Below are 21,379 nucleotides of genomic sequence, written 5' to 3'. Positions count from 1 at the left end.
TTTAAATATTCCCGTATTTTCCCTGTTGGCTCCCAAAAAACGGGCCTTAAGTTTGCTCCTTATCACTTAGAGATAGAGGGAAAAGTCCGCAGGTAGTCAAAACTGCCTCAAAAGGGGAATTAATTCGAATATTATCCATCGCCACAGATCATAGAGGACACTCGGTGATCTGTGTCGAGCACTGTGAATGGCGGGCAAACCAGGACCACTCGTGGAAACTAAGGCGCGCAACTTCGACTGTTGTCGCTAGAGAAAAATCATGAAAGAAGACCATGAAAGTGTCTGGAGCCGAAGAAACCAGTAGATGTATTCTACCACTGGCTTCCAATATTTTCAACTGAATTCATCAGGGGTAAAAAATATCGACTTTATAGGCAACAAAAAATTACAAACAGAACTGAGGTTTCGTTACTTGGCCACCACGACTAGGTTACTTTCGCACTTGGGGCACGTTACTTTCACCTCCACATGGAGGCTGATCTCCTTAGTCCTGCTAAACAAACTGCTACATTTCATACACTGGTACTGAATGCGCTCCTCTGGCCGCATATTCTCCTGCCTGCCGTCCAGCAGCAGCTTAACGAACCGCTCGGGATCATCGATGATGTAGTTTCGAGACATTTTCTCCTTCAGCGGGGAGTCGAACTGGATCAGCACCTGATTGGGTTCTTCGCCGCGTTGGCAGGACCGCACGCTGCCCAGAAACCATCTGGAAACGACTTTGACTCTGGGGGGCTCACTTTGCGCGCAAAGGATTTACCTGGACTTTACTTCTGAAGTGACGGCGTTCCTTTCCAACATATGTCGCTTGGTGATCAGCACCCCAATATCCAACATGCCCGGCACGATTTTGGCTAGAAATGGCTCGCCGCTGAGCAAATCATCATCGTCTGAGAGTTCTACAAGAATTAGTATATGAGGTAAATTCTTAAACGGTGCTTTTGGTACGCTTTTGACTAACTGCGTACGATTATATTTCGTTATTTCCTGCTTACCTGGATCGCCACTGTCGCTGCCAAAAAAAATGCCGTTTACCACCTCCGAGTCGCTGCTCTGCTCGTCCTCAACATCTGCTGCGTCCCGAATCTCTTCAGACGGGCAGGAACCAGCTCCTGAGTTCTCCTGAGCAGGCTGGGGGAAGTTCAGAAAGTTCACATAGTCCATTCCAGACTGGTGCCACAGCCACCCCTTCCGATCACTTTGACTCATTTGCTCAATCTAAAAAAATGAGTCACAACTTGCCTCCATTACACGTCTTCGAAACACCCGCCTTTTTTTTCACATCCAGATGATTGCGGTCGAAATGCAAGCTTCGAGGCGAAGCGCTCACGGCCTCAACTCGTCTTTCGTGGGCCTCAGCCCCAAAACCTTCTTGAATAACCACGTTCCGGACTCGTCGTGGTTTGGCCTTCCTGGCGCGTTCCGAAGAGCTAAGCTCCAAAGAGGACTGTGCGACTGGACGCAGCGACCCGGTAAGCGACTTTTCAGACTTGCTGAGCTGCTCATTGTTCAGCACCACATTCAAGGAGGCCACGTTCTTGTTCAAGTAGTTGCAGGTGAGGGTGCGGTGCTGCCGGTGGAAGCTGATCGGGTTGCCCCTCAAGTCCAGACAATACAAGGAGCCGATTTGGGCGATGGAGAGCAGCACGTTGTGATCTATCAGGCAGTTCTGAGCCAGGTCCAGCTGCTGGAGGTTGGAGAGAGTGGAAAGGCCACTGATGTCCTCTAGGAAATTGTTGTTCAACTTCAGAGTCTGGAATCATAATAAAATAACCTTGCTATAAATGACAGTCCAAAACCCCGCAGTAGAAGCAAGTAAAACAATGTATATTCACCTGTAGCCTTCGAGTGACTGGGCCTTTGAATCGAGGCGCCGCCTCCAGTTTGTTAAAGGACAAATTGAGCATCTTCAAGTTGGGCAGATGCTCAATGGGGTCCAATTTTCCGATTTCATTGCTGCTGAGATCGAGGACTTGCAGCCACGGCGTCGCATCGAAAATCGGCTCGACATCCCGGATGCGATTGTGCGATAAGTTCAGCCTCTTCAGCTCGCTCCAGTTGAATCTATCCACTTGGCTGCAGTCGCCGCCGCACTTGTCCAGAATGTCCGCTATATGCTCCAAGTTGTGCATGCTAGTCAAGTCCTCCAGTCTGGCGCGCAGCTGTTGAATGCCCACGATGTTCCTTAGGTCGAGTTTCTGAATCTCCAGCGACTTGAGGCTTTGGAACCGCTGCAGGTTTACGATGGGGCTGGCCAGGGGATCCGGACTAGCATCAGGGACTACCTTTAAGGCAACTGTGCTCTTAACGAGGTCCAGCAAGAACTGCAGGTCGACCATCAGTGCTGCTTTGGCCTCAGTTTGGTGGAAAGAAGTGGAGAGGTTTTCCGACCAGTTCTCATCGAATGCCTTGTTCAAGTAGGCCAAATTCGTCGAACTAAGGCACAGCTTGCCTCTCCCTTTGGAAATATCACGGCCAACGGGACGGAGCACTTCGGCCAACGTGGAGAACATGTCCGACATTTTAATTAACCCTGCACAAAGCCCTTAATTTGGCCACTAATTACATATTGATAACGCAATACTTTGCATGACAATCAGCTGCCAAGACGTCACTGCTGTGTTTATAAACAATACTTTTGGGGGTTATGTCGTACGCGATGATTTGATTGGTTGCAGCGGGAAAGTCAACAGTTAACTTGGCGGCAACCCTGTGAGAAGCTCTAAAATTTTTGAGGTTACGCTTCAAGTTTGCGTCTCAAACAACAAATCAACAGCTTTTTGAGGCTCAAAAACGAATAGCTCCATTCAATTGGAGGCATCATGTCCTTTAACTTTGGAAGTACCAGCACGCCGGCCTTTGGCAGCACTCCGCAAAAGCGTAAGTTAAAATTCCATAATTCACCCATAAAAACCTGCAGTTGAAAGCTTTATTTGGTGCCCCACAACTAACACCTTGATTTAGGGTACACCTTTCAATTTGTCCCCATTGGCCAGAGCTTGCGGGTCCATGTATTCACTGTTCGAAACTGCCACTACTGGGTAGAGGTTCCTCTTTTCGGCTTTCAGCTTATTGTAGCGGCACCACCAAAACCCGCCAGCGGTGAGCAGCAGCAGAATGATCAGCGCCAAGGCTGTTATAATGTAGATTTCCCCAAACCCGCCCCCAGTTAAGGTCTTTTGCGACACTAGATCCTCTTCAGGGGCCTCGGTGGCATTGCTGCCCGCTCGGGGCAGGCGTTGGATCAGCTCATTGAAGATTTTCTGAAGCTGCTCAGGGGGCTCAGTGGCTGGCCTGAGCGTTATATCGATTTCCACCGGATGCAGCTTGAACGGGGCTGCGGTCGGTTCTTCTGGGGCCACAGGCGCCTGAAAAGCACACCAAAACTTGCGTCAACAACAGGAGGCGGAATCACAGAATTTACCCGGTTAGGAAATAGCAAATTGCCGATGGAATCCCAGATATCCCCAATAAAATCCATTACTTTCCTGGCGTTGTAACCAATACTAACAGCAGAATTTTGTTGTTGGTATCTAGGCGCAATTACGGGCAATTAGAGCTCGAGGAAAAGTTTTTTTAGCATAATTACACATTCGATTAGTATTCAAGTGAGTGTGTCATGCAATTGATGGGCAATTACTTGAATAATAGCAAAGAATCTGCATAAATTCCAAGCAGCAGAATCAATTAAGACAGCTTTTTCGATGTTTTTCAGCAACAGGATTTGCCACCGCCTTTGGAAGCCCTCAGGCCACTACCGCTCAACCCACAGGGTTCAGCTTTGGGCAGCAGCGACCAACCGCCGGGTTCGGATCGGCTTTTGGTACCTCGACTACCAATGCGCCCCCTGCTTTCGGGGCCAGCACCAGTTTTGCGGCCGGAAACACAGGCGCAGCCCCTATGTTTGGTTCGACGTTCGGCACGCCTGCCAGTAGCGCGGCCCCTGCCTTTGGCACCTCTTTCGGCGCCCCACAGCAGAACACTAGTGAGTCAAAAATAAACACGCTTTGAACTTGAAAGCGACACTCATTGTGGCTGTTTAAGGTCTTTTCGGACAGACCACGAAGCCAACCAACACGCTGTTCGGTGCTCCAGCCACTTCAAGTACAGGATTGTTCGGGAATACGGCGAGCGCAGCTCCAACGTTGTTTGGAAACACTCAAACGACGCAAAGCGCGCCCGGATTGTTCGGTAAGTGGGCAGGAGGAATATAAAGGTGTGTGTATAGATCTGACGCGTCAAGCCTAAGCCGAGCCAGAGGCAAGTTCATCACATTTTTACGGGGTTTGCGTATGTATAAGCAACGAGTTGCTCGAGCGAGGCTTGTACTTATGTTTCGTCAAAAAACCAACAGAAAATGAATTGCGGCGAGCCTCACTTGAGCAGCTCGTTGCGTACTCGCAAACCCCGTACAAGTCTGACGAACTTGCCGCGACTCAGGTTCGGATCAAGCTCGGCTCGTCAGATTTATCCACCCCTTAAAGGGTTGGTTTGCTGATTTTTCTGGTGTTTAGGCGGCGGCAGCGTGACGACGCCTTCGATCTTTGGGCAGTCTGCAGCCCCAGCTAGCACAGTGCCCAGTTTGTTCGGTTCCAGTTTTAGCCAGCCGACTGCCAGCGCCGCCCCAAGTTTCGGGGGCAATTTTTTCGGGGCGGCTCAAAGCAGTGCACCCTCACTTTTTGGCACCAACACCTTCAACACCACCAACACGGGGCTTGGGGCGTTCGGGGCAGGAGCAGGCACCAACTTTGCCGCCAATACCAGCCTGTTTGGGGCGAAGCCCCAACAACAACTCGGTGAGACGAGCACAAGAAGTTTGTAGTTTGAGCTAGAACTCACAGTTCATTTTGTACAGTTGCCCCTCAGAGCAGAAATCAACAGGCAGTGGCTTCAGTGTATTCAATCAATGTGTTCAACGATGACCGGGATGATATTTTGAAGAAGTGGAACATGCTGCAGGCGTGCTGGGCATCTGGCAAGGGATTTTACAACGCGGCCCAGCCGCCTGTTGAGTACACGCCCCAAAATCCGTTTTATCGATTTAAGGCAATGGGCTACAACGTTATCCCGGAGCAGGATAACTCTGAAGGCGTGGTAAAGATCGTTTTTAACAGGAAAATCGCCGACTTACGGTAGGTGCTGCGGATCGTGTTTGGCCCCCAGTTTGCACTGTTGGAGTTGCAGAAATCAACAAGAAGTGCTGAAGAACGGCATTGGAGGAATCCTGGGTAATCGGCCCAATCTGACGGTGGAAATTCTACTGATCAAGGCGCTATGCGACACGCAAACCGAAGTGAAAATCTGCGTGTCTGAAAAAGGAGTTACTGGCTGCAGCAGGAAGATTCCGGCCACTGAGCTGGCCGCTTTCTTGAACCAGCCGACGCAAAAACAGCAGCTAGCCAACGTCGGGGTGATAGCAATGTCACCCTTTGTCACCCCCAGCAAGGCCGAGCTGGAGGAGTACCTGAAGAATCCTCCCCCAGGTAAATATTCCAAGCGTCTCCAGCAAACAGCTGTAAAGTTTTAAATCGCCGCAGGCATCGACCAGCAGATGTGGCAGGCCGCCATCCAAGACAACCCCAACCCGAAAAAGTACATTCCCGTGCCAATCAACGGGTTCACGGATCTCAGAGCGCGGATGCTGAACCAGGAGCACCAGACCGGCCTGCACTCAGCTTTTCTGGATAAGGTGAAGAAAGACATCACAGTCCTGAAGACAAGACACACGTCGACAAACGCTCAAATCGCCGATCTGAAGCAGAAGTTCCTCGAGCTGCAGCACAGGATCCTGCGGGTAATTATTTTGGGTTCTAGTCTCTTCCCGAACTAAAAACCGGGTATTTTTAGGTGCTGGTCAAGCAGGAAAGTACGCGAAAAGTGGGCATCGCCCTGCAGCCAGATGAAGAGCTTTTGAGGGGCCGCTTGGAGGTGATGCATTCCCAGCTTAATATGCCCAAGCAATTCAAGGTAAGCTGCAAATTAGTCTCTTACCTCAGTACTGTTCACAAGGACGTTCAGCCTGCGCTTCACGATATCCAAATTAGTCTCAAAATAATCCATTTTTGGCTCACCAAGAGAAGTTTTATTAGATCAGCCTTAGTCCTTACTTATATCAGCGCCTGACTAGCTAATTGCCTGGCTTGGAACGTTGCAGCTATTTTCGCGATAAACACATTTTTCCGCTATCGCTGACACAACAAACCAATTAAATGTTTTGTCGTTTGCAGGGTCAAATAAACGAGCTTCTCTCGCATGTGAAAATGATCGAAAGCTCAGCAAAGCAGACAAACCTATACCAGGTAAATGCGGACGCTCAGGATGAAATCAAGCAGTTCTTGAAGCTGGAGCAAAACGGAATCAGCCAACTGATCAATATCGTAGACACCGACTTGAAGTCTTTGCAAATCATCACCGACGGGCTCAAGGAGCTGGTGCAGCGCTGTCATAATATTTAAGGGCAATTTTTCCATGTTCCCCAGGCAAGTGCAAACAATACATTTATTCTGGGTTTCTTACATGCGAATTTGGAACCGGCCAGCTTTGGTCATATACTTGACTCCTTTAAAGGGCTTGTACTTCTCGCCGTACATGTCCAGACGATTCACTTTCAGGCCGCTGACCGCCAGTTGATTAATGCCGAAGTGGACGTTAATCGACGGGTTGATTTCAGCAGTGTTAGTGCCGCTTGCGATGGAGACAGATCCTCGGATGTTCGGCAACTTGGTGATGTCAATTTTTCCGATATCCCAGTGAAGCATCTTCGACACCGGGTCGAAATTGTACTTGCCCTGATTGGCTGTTAGCACACAGTTTAGAATGCATTTGGGCATGAGAACCTCCAACTTAACGCCTGAAATATCGCGCAAACGCCAGTCAGTTGGGGGAGTTGAAAGGGTGGGTGCGTACCTTCCACGGTTCTCCCCAGTGTTTGCTTGGGGCCCACAGTCAGGTCCAATCGCGCCTGCTCTCCAGTTTTTATCGACAAATTATGTCTCACGTAGACCGGAATTGCGACACTGCTCTGAGTGTTGATGTGATAGGAAATCAGCCTGAAGTTGCCGTCTGGGGGGATGAAAGATAGCACTTTTTCCGCCTGGAAGCTTCGTAGTTTAGGGCGATGCAAGTTAAGTTAGCAGGTTGTTACCTCCCATCTCTTGTAGCGCACACAGGGGTGAAAACTGACGTCGTCAAACAGGCGGGGGTTCATAAAAGAAAGTGTGAGATCGGGCATGCCGCTCAGCTTGATGCAGCAATCTATCTAAAATCCACAATTAAACCCCCAATTATGACTGGATCAGTCGCTTACATATCCCTGAATTTCCGCAAAAACTGTCGCTCCAGACTTGTCAATGATCGCATCCACTTCCTCGATAACATCAAAGTACGCTTCGTTGTTAGTGTATTTCACCCCGGATCGGCGCCAGGGGATGTTGGAGAGCTGGCCGCTGGGAAGAATTTCGCTCACGCTAGAATCGAGGTGGTTTTAATTAGAGTAAATAAAAAGGCGTTTCGGCAAAACGCACTTGGTTTTTCCGGTAACAGTGTTCGCGATGGTTCTGAGTATATTCGGGGGTTTAATCAGCTCTTTGAGAATGTTGCTCTCAGTGGCCAACGGAAAGCCATTGTCCAGCATCTCATCCAAGAGCTACAACAACATTTCTAAGAGGCGGCCTCAACAATTTCCGTGGCCTAGTTACCTCATAAACTATCACATAATTTTCCTTGATTATCGACTCTGTGCAGTCGGAGAAATAGTCCTGGAATTTCCCGCAAAACTATGCAATCTTTAGTCTTGCTAAGGCGTACTCACTTGGAATGTGTCCACAATTCTATGGAGAAACTCGATAACGAACAGAGGAGGAATCTCCTCCATGCAAACCGCCACGTAACTCACTCCTGACCGTTGAATCGATATAAGATAGTGATGTGGGGTGGTTATTACAGGGTTGATGTCTTTGGAATTGGCCCTCTGAGCCTCCAGGTAGTAGTCGCATACGGACCTAGAGATCACGCTTCGCCAGTGTTTCTCCAAAAACACATCCCTGAAGGAAGGAGACAGCCCATCAACCCCAATAAACAGGGAAATGGGACAACCGCTCACTTACCCCTGGGAGTTGATTATAAACAAACTATGGATCATAGTGCAGGACGTTTAGAGGCAATTTGGTTAATTTAAAAACAACTTTGCTTACATAAACAATAAATAGACAGTTGTCATGGTTGTCATTGCTTATTGGTTAGGTATACCAAAGTTCATCAATTCAAGAGAGACGGCAAGAGAATGGTTGTATTTCAGGCATATTTTTAGAATTTTTCAAATTGCTTTGCTGGAAAGTCAGATGCCCTTTATTTGAATCCAATGTAGTGTTTTTATTGGGCCAGTTTAAATTTTATGCCCAAAAGTGTTTTCCTTCAAACTCCTTTAGTAAAAAATTACAAAAATAATTTAATAGAAAGTAAATAATATTGAGCAGTTTCTCCTGAAAATGTAGGCGCCTTCAATCAAGGCTGTGTATGTATGTATATATAAAAATAAAATATAATTATAAAATCATCCAATAACGAACGCCCATTGGCGGCTAAATCATAACTACACTTTAACTAGTCAAATTTGACACTTATTTTGATTACACGTCATTGTGACTTATTGTGTTAAGTTATTAATATATTTTATTAAGTTATCTAACCATAGATGAAGACAAGTTGTTAAGTTGTTAAGTGGCAAGAAAACAGAAATGTTTTTTTTCGCCAAAACTATGAATGCTACAAGATTTTACAAAGAGCAGAAAATTGTGAACAAATGATTAGTGCATCAACAAAAAAATGAGTTGATTCCATCCACCAAATAAAAAAATTCTTGTAGCTTTTGTACCACGACACTCAATAATTCACCACTTGTCCAAAACGGCTGAACTCGATTGTTTCATCACAATATGAGTCTTACATAAGAACAAATTCACAGCGGGTTTCACTAAAATACATCGTACCATTCTCCCGATATTTAAAAAAAGATAAATTTTGTTAAGAACTTTTACCATCAATAGCAGAGGAGCCAGACATTTTTTGTTAATAAAAGTTAGGTCAGATCGTTTCTTTTGGTCCAAAGAATATCGCAGTACCCTTTTGACCATGAGCTTACGGGACACCCTGTATGTTAGAAACGGACGAAATTCTAAAGTCCATTAAATGTAAAGAAGAGAATTGTTAATATGGCTATTCAATACTTAGCCCTAAACATTAATATGTTCAATCCCAAGCACCCTGTAATTCAAGAATTTATGAGTGTCACAAGATTCAGCTCATCCGAAAAATTCTGGATATTTTTATAAAATGCCGAATGCACCACCACTTTTCACTTCTTAATATGAAGTTGCATGGAAATGCTGCGACAGTCAGGCAAAAAATGACAAAACCCATACTATTTAACAATTGTTAAAACTCAATAAAATAAGCCATCAGCCCAACACACCTTCTCACGGATACCTACAGCCTTCTAACATCCGGGAACACTTCAGACACTTTTGTCTTCTTTACGACAAATCAAAATTGTTTTATTCATTCTCTATTCATAAGCCGTACCATTAAGACTCGATTTGTAGAACTTGCGAATAAATAGTTTTTTAAAAAACATTTTCAAAACGAAATATATAAGTATGTAGTTTAAAAGTTAAAATAAAGTTGTTAACTGTATATTTTTTACTACTTATATAAATAAAGTATTTTATCCCTATTTTACGTGTATTAATTTTGCTTTTACTTTCTTTATCCTACATTATTCCACTTCAGAATTGTAATTATGATCTTTATACCTGGAATCTTTAAGAGAGTTCAATTTTGTAATATTTTCAGCAATAACTTAACTATCGTACTGTAATTGTTTAAAGAAAAACCAAAATTGCTGAATATTGCAGCAAATCTCCGTATAAGTCAATGAGCTAGAAAGAGACATACACCCGTCAGGACAGAGGATTACCTACATTTAGATTTTGCCTCACTTTTCTCGTGAATATGGTCCGTTCCAGGCAGAGACAAGAGATAAAAGGGATAATAATTATTTCTTGTCTCTGCTTCCAGGTACTTGTATACAGTTCATTGAGCACAGATCACAGAGCAACCCCTGTGATCTGTGCTTTTTAGTGGCGTCGTTAAGAAGATAGAGCTGTCAGTGGTGTCAAGTTCAAATTTATTGATCGATTGGATTATCTTTGCAAATTCCTGTCCCAACTCCGAAGTGTATTATTTGCTGGTTTTTATCGTCGTTTTTTTTGTTAGCTCGTCCGTGCAGGACAGATTAGCCGCGTGTTCAAATACTGGTCGAGTTGCTTCAGTAGAAAAATCCATCCTTCAACTGGAAAAATGGGAAGCGAGTCCGAAATCCCCATGAGCAGCCAGAAGCCCAGGAGCTGTGCCGAAAACGGGGAAATCAAGATCGATTACACTGCGGCCCAAATGGACAGCGATGAAGGCTCGCTGGGTCCGACCACCGGTAGCAAGCGGCCCTTCGATGGTGAGTATGTTTTTGGGTGGCGTTGGTTTGTTTAGGTCGTTTTCTCCTGCTGCCTGTTTCGCCTGGTGGATGTCGTTTACTAGCTTTAGTTGCACCAGATGCGAATGCCAATATCTAGCAAATTGCATGCTGTTGTTTGAGCCCATTAATATGAATCTGATACACTTCAAACCGCCTAGAAAGAAGCCGCCAGTGCAGAGTTCCGGGTCTCCGAAGCCAATTAAGCTGCATTTTCGTTGATTTTCCTTTCAGTTGCAGGTGTATTTCCAAATTTAAAAATCAAACCCGGCCAAATCAATCAGATTGCAAGTGGCAAAAACCCAGTCTCCATACTGAACGAACTGTTCGCCACACTAACTTACGAAGTGGAAAGTGTTTCGGGACCCGCACACGATCCTATGTTTGTGCTATCACTCAAAGTGAAAAGTTGCGAACAAAAGTTCTTCGGATCTGGACCCTCGAAAAAGATTGCGCGCAATAGTGCAGCTCTAAACGCTCTTCGGCTGATTTTTAATATTTCGCAAAAAGAGGACTCTTTCGCCTCGTTTCAGAGCGACGACAGCCCACAGAAGGAGGGACGCGAAGGTAAAACATTCAGGGCATTTAAATGTGGGATTGTATCATTTTTTTCGGGCATTGCATCGCTTCATTATAATGGGGACACACTTTCGTTTTGCTCTGCATTTTGGGCTTGATTGAATCGTTGCATGTTTAGTTTGTGCTTGTTTACCGTTAAAGTTTAACTGTTCATAAATTCCTGCTCTCAACTCCTTACTGCAACTACGATTTTGCCCGCTGCGGTTTATCTTTGGAATCCACGTCGCTTTTCTTCAGCAAGTGAGGACCTGCTAACCGCATTTGCATGATTCATTACTTTGGGTGCGTAATCATCATTTGATTACGTTCAGAAAGGGAAGAAAAAATCCATTATTTCCATCGCTATTTGAAACAATAAAATTTCCTTTGCGGGGTATTTTTTTATCAAATCAGTCATTGATTTTTCAGGAATGTTGAAACGCTTCCGAACTCTTGGTAAGTATATCAAGGACCTAAAAAAATGTGCAGTTCCCTGTTAGTGCATGTCATTCCCCATCCTTGGTGGGTAAACCAGCCCATATTCCTTCAAGCCTTGTTCGCCACTCTGTCGCATTTCCAGATGACAAAACCTTCGACAAACCTAGCCCATCGAAGCGCAAGCGACTCGATATCAATCTGACCGATAAGAATCCGGTGTCCATTCTGAACGAGCTGCGTGTTGGGGTGAAATATGAGGTGGTTGATGTGACCGGGCCGCCTCACAACCCCGTTTTCAATGTCTACGTGGAGGTGGATGGGCAAAAGTACTACGGAATCGGCATGTCGAAGAAAACGGCGCGTGCTAAAGCGGCCGAAGAGGCGCTCAAGTCCTTTGTCCAATTCCCCATCAATGGGACTATATTTTCAATGTCCAACGCAACCGTGAAGAACACGGACTTCACCAGCGATAAAATCTCCGATGAGAACAAACCGACGGCAGTGATTCCTCCCAGAGATAAAAACCCAGTCATGTTGCTGAACGAGCTTTATCCGAATGCGGTTTACACTTTCACACACCATGAAACTGATATAGTTAACCGATTTAAGACCACGATTGCCATTGAGAATGACAGTTTTTCTGGAACGGGTAAGTAGCCGAAACCACCAGTGCGCGAGTTTTTAGCGCACTTTAACCGCGTTTTTTTGCAGGTTCCAGCAAAAGAAACTCCAAATGTGCGGCCGCCAAGATAGCGCTGGCCAAGCTCATCAAGTACGTCCCCTCAAGCATTCTGAACGGCACTCAGTCGGATCTCGGTTCGAACATGACTCGCGAGAGTATGCTTAAAGCCGATGGAATCGGAAAGTAAGCTGAGGCAATCGGTTGAGTTTGCCCATGTCTGTAATCCGATGGGTTTCAGGATGGTTAACGATAAGTTCTCGGAAGTGATGGAAGGCGACACCCAACATCAGCGCCGCAAGGTTCTGGCCGGCATAGTGATGACGAGGAGCGACACTTTGGATGATGCGGAGGTTCTATGCGTGACCACCGGCACGAAGTGCGTCTCGGGAGGCCACATTTGCCTCAATGGCACCTCATTGAACGACATGCACGCCGAAATCCTCGCCAGGCGATGCCTGATTAGCTACCTGTTCGATCAGCTGGAATTGATCACTGATCCAGGTATAATCGGCGTTTTTTCTTGCATTTGAAATAGATTCGCCAGACAGAACGATTTTGTAGAGTTGACATCAACATCGATCTTCACCCTGAAAGAGAACAACCGAGGGTACAGACTGAAGGACGGCGTCGAGTTTCATCTGTACATCAATACCGCCCCTTGTGGCGACGCCCGCATTTTCAGCCCGCACGAAGACTCTGGCATAGATCGGCACCCTAATAGGATATCCCGAGGTCAGCTACGTACCAAAATCGAATCCGGGGAAGGCACAATTCCGATCAAGGGCACTTTTGTCTTCCAAACCTGGGATGGTATTATTCAGGTAGGTCAATCAATGAGAAATTTTCAATCAGTGGCTGAATCGTGGGTTTATACAGGGTGAACGGCTTCTCACAATGTCATGTTCCGATAAAATATGCAAATGGAATGTTATGGGTCTCCAAGGAGCATTATTGTCACATTTTATTGAGCCGATCTACCTTAAGAGTCTTGTATTGGGCGGCTTAATGAAGGAATCTCACTTGTACAGGTATTTGATTGAATGAATGCATGCATGGGTGCTGTGTTGTGTTCACGCAAAGTGGTGATGGAATATGTGATCAATTAGGTCTCTGGCGAGGGTTTAGTGGATTTAATGCGTCCATAGACTTTGCAGGAAAACTATGCTAATGATGTTTTCGTGCAAAGTTTTGCCGTTACCAAATGTACTAATCTTCCCAGAGACGAAATTAATTCCAAGTTGTATCATTCACTATGCGTTCGAGTTGGGCTAACATAACTACCCCGTATTAGAGCCATATGCGGAAGGATAGAGAACACCCTTCAGGGGCTACCCCCGCCGTTTCTTTTAAATCGTCCGGAAATGTTAAAGTCCACGTCTCTGGAGGGCAGGCAGGCACAGAAAGCGCCAAGTTTTGCTGTGATTTGGGCGAAAGACATGGAAAATCCGGAAGTTGTCTTCACCGACACCGGAAAGACCAACACTGGCATTTCTGCGGTCTGCAAGCAGAATATTGCCGTCAAATTCTTTCGGCTGCATAACAAACTGTCCACCATCGACGACGATGAAATTAACATGAGATCGTACGGTGATGCGAAAGAATCGGTCAAAACATATGTGGTAAGCTCTTTCTGGGAAACGTTTTTGCAAAACCAAGCGGAGTTTTTTCGGATAGGCAACAAGACAAGTCCTCTATGAAGCATTTCAAAAGGCGCAGCTGGGAAGATGGGTTGCGAAACCAATCGAACAGGACTTGTTCGAGTTTTTTGAGCCTGCACAAAGTGGACCTATCGAATAAATATGGCCCTTTCACATGCGATCTGATCGTCGTTGAGTTGCACGATTTGAGTCCTACTAGAATACCTAGTTGATAAACGCGTCATGTGATTTAGTTAGTAAAGTTGTATTTTTATTTAGGCGCAACAGTACAAATCTCGCAGTTCTGCTGTTGTATATGTGAATAGACTATGTTTTGTAACTGTTACATTCTAAGTCATTTCTTGTTCTTAGGAGGAACGTTTTAGAGTTACCGTTTCGCTGAGCTTCTAGTGATGTCATACATTTTTTGATTGATTCACTTTTGGCGTTCTGTTTTAGCGGATAAGTCTTTTATTATTTTTATTCAGTCTACTTAAAGTGTTGCATTTGAGGAATTTTTTCAGTAAATATACTAATTTCAACTGATTTGGCTTTCTATTTATTCACAACAAATTTATGCAATTGAACTACTATGGGCACAGTTCGATACACTCAACTTCCGACCCAGCATGCTCTCAAACTCCGTTTTTAACACCCCATGCAGGGTTTGCCCATCGTGCCTGTACACCCAACAGTCCTCTTTCGCTACGTAATCGAACCGTTTCGGCCCTGAAGTGGGGGAGCTCAGCCAGATTTGCTTGTTGGGGGACTGTCTATTCACCACATAAGTGCCCAGGGGGCCCAAGTCGATCGTCAACACCCCCACCTAGAAGCCTCTGAACTTCAGCATCCCTAACCATACTTCAACGCGACTTACCCCGTACATCACATCTCCTTTTTCCAGCGTTGCGTCACTGGCCACAAGATCCTCGAAATAATCCGCTAAAGAGCTCAACGTTTCTTCGCACACTCTTTCGAACGTGTTCGTATCCACCCCAGGGGCTGTACAGTAAAACTTGGCTTTGAAATGCTGCTGGACTGCAGCCTGATGAATATGAGTTTCAGTCTTTTGGGGCCTTGTCACCGCATAGGATCTAATAAAAGTGCTAGCTTCCAGGTAGTCATTGAGCCTCTTGGCCAGCTCCAAATTCAGGATGGTTTGGGCCCGTTTCGCATACATGTCTGTTGTTCAATTGGGGCTCCTGATACGGCCCATAACAAAAGCTGGATTTCAGCGAGAACGAACCGTAGGACTTCGACTTAGAACAGTATAACCTCAAAGTACTTACATCGTTTTTCGGGGGGCTCTGTTAAGGTCACAGCGCTTTAGACACCGGGAAGGTAGTTGATGCGATATTTACCATAAATACAGCAACAATTAACTTTAAACTTTTTGGACATAAACAATCAACAATGGCAGGGGCAGCTGTTTGACAGGCAGTGGTGCCGGGTTGAGGAACTATGCATTAAATGGCAAAGGTCCAATTGAATAGATTTTTTTGGAGAAAGCAGTTTCAGTTTCATTCGGTCTCGGGATTCTTTACAGGGTTTTACACCAAAAGGCATAATTTATGGCAATTTTGCAAATCCCTTAAATAAGGGCAGTGTGTATTTCAAGTCAGATACTGTTCAAGCCCACCCGTCCAAACTACTGCTGTCTTTATCACATACTCATGAGCTAAACTGTTCGGACACTGACTAGGCCAACGGATTAAGCACCGTGCTCCACTTGTCAACAGAAATAAATCAATTATTCAAACAAAATGTGCACTGAAAGCTGCATGAAAAGCTTCAGTAGAAAACTAAATAAGCTCGTTATTGAACAAGCGGCAACCGGGCAGGTGAAAGTGGAAACGCACATTTGGAAGACAGCGCAAGTGCGACTGATAGTGACTTCTCTTAATCATCTGTCTGCGGAAATGAGTTTTGTCTCAGGCAAACCAATTTCAATTTCATATCAGTTTTTTCTGCGTTAGTACGCACGTCCTGCCTACAGATCACCGTAAAACGTTGTCGCGCTCGGAAATGAACAAGTCGTGAATAGAAGCGGCCCCCGAAACGGTGCAAAAATGGCTAGCTTAGCTTTTGGGGTGTTGAGCGTCCTGCTTTCCATTCTGTTCGCCCCCTTTATGATGCTGCTGCTCTCAATTATCTTCCTGGCCTCCATTGGACAGTCCCTGGGCGTCCGACGGTTCTACGTGAAAGTTCTGCTGATGATCTTTGAGGTAAGACAGCTGGCTTTGGTTTAGGGGCCCTTTGGTCTTGTGTTCCAAGCCTTGGAGCTTGAAGCTGCGTTAACTGAATACAAGGAGCGCCATATAAGCTCCTAGTTTCCCTAGAGGGCTTTGAGGAGATGCTGCTTCTTTTTACTAACTAATTCTGCAGATTTTACCGCAGATAAGAAGCCCTTAGAGTTGGGCACTTAACTGCTGATCTGGGTTTGGATCAATTTATTTCAGAATCTACTTCCATCTCTTTGGGGAGCAGTAGCAAACCCTAGTATTCACTGACTGAAAATCCATCTGATTAATCGCGTCTTTGTGTACTAAAACGATAAGTCCGACAGACAATCAGGCGCATGAAGAGTGTTAATTACACAACAACAACAACTAGACTCCCAAGTGATCATTGTCGATTTTAGGGGCCATTTTTCCACTACAACGGCTGTGAATTTACATGTAAAACACTTAAAACAATGAGGCAATTGAGCTTAATCCCATCAAGCATCATTATCTCGTTTGGGTATTAATTTTGTTTCAAAGATGCGCCCCATTAAATAAATGAAACGCCGAAATCACTGGCAACAATTTAATATAATTCATTGTTTTGCATGACATTCATTATGATAAACTGGGGCTTAATGATACATATTTATTGATGGTTTACCTTCCTCGTGTTCGTTCGTTAAGTAAGCCAAAATTTCATGATCTAAGGTCAGCGATTGTTTGGCAAATTCAAATTTCAACTAGTGATAAATGAAGAGTTTTGTTCACGCTCTGACCAAGTGAATGGGGGCTGGTGAGGCTCGTTGGAGCAAAGGTGACCTTTGCATATCTACAAGTTTATTGTTTTCCCCTCGTGGAAAAAAGTGAAATCTTCAAGGCTTTATAAGTGGGGAAACAGCTTAAAATGCGCTTCAGGTTGTTGGGTTCATTTTTTGTACCTCGACCCAAAGTACCCGCTGTGTGACACAAACGGAAACCGAATAGTTACTAATTATATTTTTATTGCTTGAGGACTTTGGCCCCCTCAAACTCAGCCCGCATAGTCGTAAAATTTCCTTGGAAGCCGATCAATTGATGGCTGATGAGCAAAAGCAGACCAAGTGGTACTTTGGCCTGCATATTAATTATTAATAATAGCGTTTTTTGTCCAATGCTGGTTGTAAATCAGCCCGGTTACAAAGTGAGTGGCTGATAAATCGAATTTCAATTCAATTACTTTCATTTATCAGCGAACAATGTTATTTATTGTTCTGAACAAAGTTTTCAGGAAATTTCCTTGCAAACAACAGCTTTTGGCAATTTCACTGCTCAGCGGCTAAACACTCGCATTCGTTGAACTTTGGCTTAATTTTATGGCCAGTTGCCTAATCCCTTATCAGTTATTCGGCGATTTCCTATCAGAAAAACCGCGTCTAATTGTTGGCAATGTGAAAGTTTCACTGGAACAAACCCGATTTCACGTTGATGCCAATAGATTGCATTTGGCGTGGTTGCGATCTACCGCACTTCAACGTTCATGGGTTCTAAATTCGGTTGACCTAGCTGGGGGAACCATGATTTGTTCAATCTAAATGCGTCTCTACAATAGAGGTCACGGCAAATTACCCACACGAAGGTCGATGAGTATCGTCAATAAATCAGCACATTATATGCCAAATATTTCTCAATTTAATAATTAAATTTGTCATTTGTCTCACCGCGTATGTGCGTAGATGCATTTCGAAGCAATGCATTATTCATTTTTAAAACTAGGCAGATTGCTTTCCACTAAATGAGCACTTCAGAAAATGAAGCAATGTCTCCATGAAATTTACCACATGTTTGAAAACTCCTGCAAAAATACCTGTTGAAGCCAACAATGTGAAACTTTCCCAGCATATAAAATTGGCATTCACCAATCTGTCACTAAAATCCCAGTTTTGTATCTGTATTACTCTCGCCTGAACGACTGATGGATTCAGCCCGGTTCTACAATCGACTTGTAGAATTGTGAAATTTTGGTGGTATACTCAACAAGTAATATATTTTCAGTATGGCAGAAAAGACATTGAATCCGCCCAAATCGAGCGCAGGAAGCTCAAAACCGATCCGGAATCAGAAGACGAGGGTTACAGCGAAGAGTCGTCGCCCTTGGAGCCGCCCTTTCTGGGCACTCACACCACGCCTCAGAAGGAACCTCGCGCTGATCCTCTGAGCAATGGTCACGTGTCCAATGGAGGAAACAATCTCATCAGCCGAGAAGATCGGCATATATTGCTGCCTGAAGCCGTAACCTCGCCGCTGCTAGACCAGAAGAAAATGGAGGACAAACTCAGTGATGACGAGTTCAAGGAGGGCAAGGTAGGAAAGCTTTTAATCGCTTGCCTTCGACGCTTAATGGGGGTTTTACAGGAAAAAGTTCTGAACTTCCAATTGAACACCATTCTGGATTACACCAAGGCTGGCATGGAGGCCATCATTGAGGATCAAGTGACGTCGCGCTTCGAGGCCGAAGAGCTGAAGAACTGGAATCTGCTGATTCGAACCAATCGGGGATATGAGTTCATCTCGTGGAAGCTGACCTTTATATGGATGTGTGGCTTTTTCGTGCGCTATTTTCTCCTGTTCCCACTGAGGGTGACCATCTGCTTCTGCGGGGTAAGAATGAAGATTGGCAAGTTCAATTTTACATATTCATCCGCTGGTATTTTCCAGGTGTTGTGGCTGACAATCTGCACAGCGCTGGTCGGTTACATTCCGCAGCGCGATTTCCGACGCTTGGTCAACAAATACGTCTCTATCATGTGCTTCGGCATCTTATCACGTGCCATCTCCTCGGTAGTCACTTATCACAACGTCGAGAACAAGCCCAAGGAGGGTGGAATCTGCGTGGCCAATCACACTTCCCCTATTGACGTCCTAATTCTCATGTGCGATGGCTGCTATTCTTTGGTAAATCCACATCCTCCGATCAATGGCAGGATCCACAATGAATATTTCGTGGTTATTTAGATTGGTCAGAGACACGGCGGCTTTCTTGGCCTGCTTCAGAGGGCGCTAGCCAGGGCTTCGCCCCACATATGGTTCGAACGTTCCGAAGCTCGCGATAAGAAGTTCGTCCTGCAACGGTAACCACCACCTCACGTTCCTTCAGATGAGGGTTTTTCATTGCTGATGTTGCAGGTTAATCGCGCACACTTCTGATCCGAAGAACCCACCCATTCTGATCTTTCCTGAGGGCACCTGCATCAACAACACGTCAGTCATGCAGTTCAAGAAGGGCAGCTTCGAGGTGGGCAGCGTGATTTACCCGGTTGCCATCAAGTACGATCCTCGGTGAGTCTTTGCGTGGTTAATTAATTGAACAGCCGATTGAAATTATGATTTTTTCAAGGTTTGGCGACGCTTTCTGGAACTCAAACAAGTACTCAATGTTGCAGTACTTGTACATGATGATGACCAGTTGGGCGATCGTGTGCGATGTGTGGTACCTGCCGCCGATGCATCAGAAGGAGGACGAAAGCTCCATAGACTTTGCGAATCGGGTGAAAAGTGCCATTGCGAAGCAGGGCGGGTTGGTCGATTTAGTTTGGTAGGTTTTAAGGGCCGATTTGTCGAACTTTTCTGAATCAAGGCGTTCGGTTTTGGGGCTTGGAATTGAGCCTGGTTAAGCGCCATTGTTTTCAGCTGAGGATTCTTCAATGAATCGCATGAGTAGAGCGGGAATACTATTTGGTTTTATAAGCGTTATAACGAAAAATACTCGTTCAGTGAAGAGGAGTGCGCTCTAAATGCCGTCAAAGTTTCGAACTTCACTTACCGTTAACAAAATGTTCGCAATTAACTAGTGCGGGACAGAGTTCGAATTGAGTTTTTCAAAATCAAATCAATTTATTGTGAAGGAATCAATGGCTTGGTACTGTGAACCAAATTCACAGTATCGGTAAGCTGATGCGTCTTGTATTGAATACTGGAACCCAAATTTGCATATCTGAAGCAGTTGTTTAGCGAAACGCTTCAGATGAGCTTGATATAAAAATACGAAACAGCCCAAAATAATCCCAAAGTTTAAAAATTAACCACGAAAGAACCAATAGCTTAATCAATACCAAATCCACCCTACGAGTCAGTTGATGACCATGGGTCTAAACTTACCGAAAGCTGTGTGCTGAGTGCCACCTGGAAAGAAAGAGGAAAAGGTGTTTAATACGGCAGCAGCGTAATTCGAGGTGCGGTGCAATGAGGCGTGATGTGTTAAAACTCACCAACTCAAAAGCGCAACTAAACACAGTGTTACCCAGGCCTACAAAAGTGTGCCTTTTGAAAATGAAAAAAAATACGTAAATAATTTTTCATACCTGAAAAATTTCTAATGTCGATTTTAACGCAATTAATTTTCGAATTAGGACCTTGTAATCAGTCTTTCTGACTAAAGGGGCTCAAGATAGAAAATGTCCTTAAAAAAATCAGTGATCAGTGAATCAATAAAAAATCGGTAATGATGGCAATAATGAATTATTGAATCAACCCTTGTCGAAATGTCCGCATGAAATGTGGCCCAAAATTGAAAAATTCTAGAAAAATCTCTGTTGATGCCAGCAATTTGAAACTTTCCCAGTATATACACTTGACTAGCCTGTCTGTCGCTAAAATGTATATTGTTCAAAGTCCCAAACACGCGATCGCTTTTCCTCAAAGGGACGCATATCAATCCCTTCTAACTCTCCTGTTTCTAGGGACGGTCAATTAAAGCGCTCCAAGCCGAAGAAGGAGTGGAAAGAGCGACAGCAGGAAGAATTCACCAAGCGGCTCCAGGCCGAGTAACTTGGGAGCGTATAGAGACTGGCGTCAGACTTGGGGCGCAAAACCAGACAGCTCTAGTCATCGAGAATGATTCTTTAGGGTTCTTTTGTGATAAAGCGATCGGTTTAGTTAGTTTAATGATATCGCATCGCATCCTGCAACTACATCAACAGACGCTAATCGATGTGTAAATGTAATGTAGGTTAGGCAGCAGCTGAACAAACGGCTTTCAAGCGCTATCACTCAATGTTGCCCCCTCACTCACTAGTGGAGTTCTCGGACGCAACGGACAATAAGATGTGAGACGCATGAAATTGAGACTGTTCGGAAGAAAGCATTTATTTTTTCTTTATAGTATAGACAAAGGGCCGCTCATCGGCCTTTAGTCGCATACTTCCAATTTTTCAAGCCCTGTATATAGTGGTTAAGGTTTTTTGTATTGAAACGCACACTGATTGATTAAAAGAGCGATACGTAATTTGAATTTCTGTTTTTTTTCGACTTTGGCTGGTAGAAGCCAGAAATACGCTTT

At 44.9% G+C, this 21,379-nt stretch overlaps 7 protein-coding genes and 1 long non-coding RNA gene across 15 annotated transcripts; 3 read left to right on the top strand and 5 right to left on the bottom strand.

Moving 5' to 3' along the window:
- Window positions 1–353: 353 nt before the first annotated feature.
- Window positions 354–2,619, bottom strand: LOC109543406 (serine/threonine-protein kinase 11-interacting protein). The gene is made up of 5 exons (XM_019913107.2): window positions 1,836–2,619; window positions 1,271–1,753; window positions 996–1,218; window positions 761–899; window positions 354–709 (listed from the first exon to the last, which is right to left on the bottom strand). The coding sequence occupies exons 1-5, from the start codon at window positions 2,520–2,522 to the stop codon at window positions 409–411; spliced, it is 1,833 nt and encodes a 610-aa protein (XP_019768666.1). The 5' UTR covers window positions 2,523–2,619; the 3' UTR covers window positions 354–408.
- Window positions 2,620–2,728: 109 nt separating this feature from the next.
- On the top strand, window positions 2,729–6,515 carry LOC109543405 (probable nucleoporin Nup54). Its single transcript, XM_019913106.2, has 9 exons — window positions 2,729–2,880; window positions 3,716–3,985; window positions 4,045–4,191; window positions 4,515–4,796; window positions 4,856–5,132; window positions 5,185–5,483; window positions 5,538–5,794; window positions 5,848–5,967; window positions 6,228–6,515. The coding sequence occupies exons 1-9, from the start codon at window positions 2,823–2,825 to the stop codon at window positions 6,453–6,455; spliced, it is 1,938 nt and encodes a 645-aa protein (XP_019768665.1). The 5' UTR covers window positions 2,729–2,822; the 3' UTR covers window positions 6,456–6,515.
- On the bottom strand, window positions 2,900–6,232 carry LOC109543443. 2 transcript variants are annotated; one of them, XM_019913161.2, is made up of 2 exons: window positions 5,992–6,232; window positions 2,900–3,368 (listed from the first exon to the last, which is right to left on the bottom strand). In XM_019913161.2, exons 1-2 carry the CDS (start codon window positions 6,058–6,060, stop codon window positions 2,961–2,963), a joined length of 477 nt encoding a protein of 158 aa, XP_019768720.1. In that variant the 5' UTR covers window positions 6,061–6,232; the 3' UTR covers window positions 2,900–2,960. The 2 variants fall into 2 exon arrangements, with proteins under 2 accessions (XP_019768720.1, XP_019768721.1); XM_019913162.2 differs by lacking the exon at window positions 5,992–6,232 and adding an exon at window positions 3,425–3,717.
- Window positions 6,485–8,255, bottom strand: LOC109543419 (AP-3 complex subunit mu-2). Its single transcript, XM_019913129.2, has 8 exons — window positions 8,106–8,255; window positions 7,811–8,042; window positions 7,698–7,757; window positions 7,524–7,645; window positions 7,307–7,466; window positions 7,145–7,258; window positions 6,907–7,093; window positions 6,485–6,850 (listed from the first exon to the last, which is right to left on the bottom strand). Exons 1-8 carry the CDS (start codon window positions 8,138–8,140, stop codon window positions 6,513–6,515), a joined length of 1,248 nt encoding a protein of 415 aa, XP_019768688.1. The 5' UTR covers window positions 8,141–8,255; the 3' UTR covers window positions 6,485–6,512.
- Window positions 8,256–10,144: 1,889 nt separating this feature from the next.
- On the top strand, window positions 10,145–14,186 carry LOC109543401 (double-stranded RNA-specific editase Adar). 5 transcript variants are annotated; one of them, XM_019913097.2, is made up of 10 exons: window positions 10,145–10,507; window positions 10,760–11,092; window positions 11,513–11,539; window positions 11,664–12,170; window positions 12,233–12,386; window positions 12,442–12,704; window positions 12,765–13,024; window positions 13,080–13,231; window positions 13,495–13,822; window positions 13,878–14,186. In XM_019913097.2, the coding sequence occupies exons 1-10, from the start codon at window positions 10,357–10,359 to the stop codon at window positions 13,998–14,000; spliced, it is 2,298 nt and encodes a 765-aa protein (XP_019768656.1). In that variant the 5' UTR covers window positions 10,145–10,356; the 3' UTR covers window positions 14,001–14,186. The 5 variants fall into 5 exon arrangements, with proteins under 5 accessions (XP_019768656.1, XP_019768658.1, XP_019768657.1 ...); XM_019913098.2 differs by having other exon boundaries at window positions 10,150–10,507; window positions 10,766–11,092; XM_019913099.2 differs by lacking the exon at window positions 11,513–11,539.
- A 190-nt stretch (window positions 14,187–14,376) lies between these two features.
- Window positions 14,377–15,482, bottom strand: LOC109543441 (frataxin, mitochondrial). 3 transcript variants are annotated; one of them, XM_019913160.2, is made up of 3 exons: window positions 15,202–15,482; window positions 14,718–15,147; window positions 14,377–14,666 (listed from the first exon to the last, which is right to left on the bottom strand). In XM_019913160.2, the coding sequence occupies exons 2-3, from the start codon at window positions 15,018–15,020 to the stop codon at window positions 14,415–14,417; spliced, it is 555 nt and encodes a 184-aa protein (XP_019768719.1). In that variant the 5' UTR covers window positions 15,021–15,147; window positions 15,202–15,482; the 3' UTR covers window positions 14,377–14,414. The 3 variants fall into 3 exon arrangements, with proteins under 3 accessions (XP_019768719.1, XP_019768718.1, XP_019768717.1); XM_019913159.2 differs by having other exon boundaries at window positions 14,718–15,064; window positions 15,130–15,465; XM_019913158.2 differs by having other exon boundaries at window positions 14,718–15,042; window positions 15,130–15,448.
- Window positions 15,483–15,690: 208 nt separating this feature from the next.
- On the top strand, window positions 15,691–21,331 carry LOC109543413 (glycerol-3-phosphate acyltransferase 4). Its single transcript, XM_019913123.2, has 8 exons — window positions 15,691–16,065; window positions 18,097–18,405; window positions 18,457–18,702; window positions 18,760–18,996; window positions 19,057–19,172; window positions 19,228–19,380; window positions 19,439–19,636; window positions 20,781–21,331. Exons 1-8 carry the CDS (start codon window positions 15,910–15,912, stop codon window positions 20,866–20,868), a joined length of 1,503 nt encoding a protein of 500 aa, XP_019768682.1. The 5' UTR covers window positions 15,691–15,909; the 3' UTR covers window positions 20,869–21,331.
- Window positions 16,635–18,097, bottom strand: LOC125502606. The gene is made up of 2 exons (XR_007280375.1): window positions 17,763–18,097; window positions 16,635–17,644 (listed from the first exon to the last, which is right to left on the bottom strand). It is a non-coding gene; the product is annotated as an uncharacterized LOC125502606 (long non-coding RNA).
- Window positions 21,332–21,379: the final 48 nt, after the last annotated feature.

Source organism: Dendroctonus ponderosae, unplaced genomic scaffold, assembly GCF_020466585.1.
Source record: "Dendroctonus ponderosae isolate FM_Combo_2020 unplaced genomic scaffold, Dpon_F_20191213v2 Dpon_F_20191213_1, whole genome shotgun sequence".
In the NCBI taxonomy this organism is placed as follows: Eukaryota; Metazoa; Arthropoda; class Insecta; order Coleoptera; family Curculionidae; genus Dendroctonus; species Dendroctonus ponderosae.
Note: the sequence above shows the minus strand (reverse complement) of the source record. Positions and strands in the feature narration are given on the sequence as shown.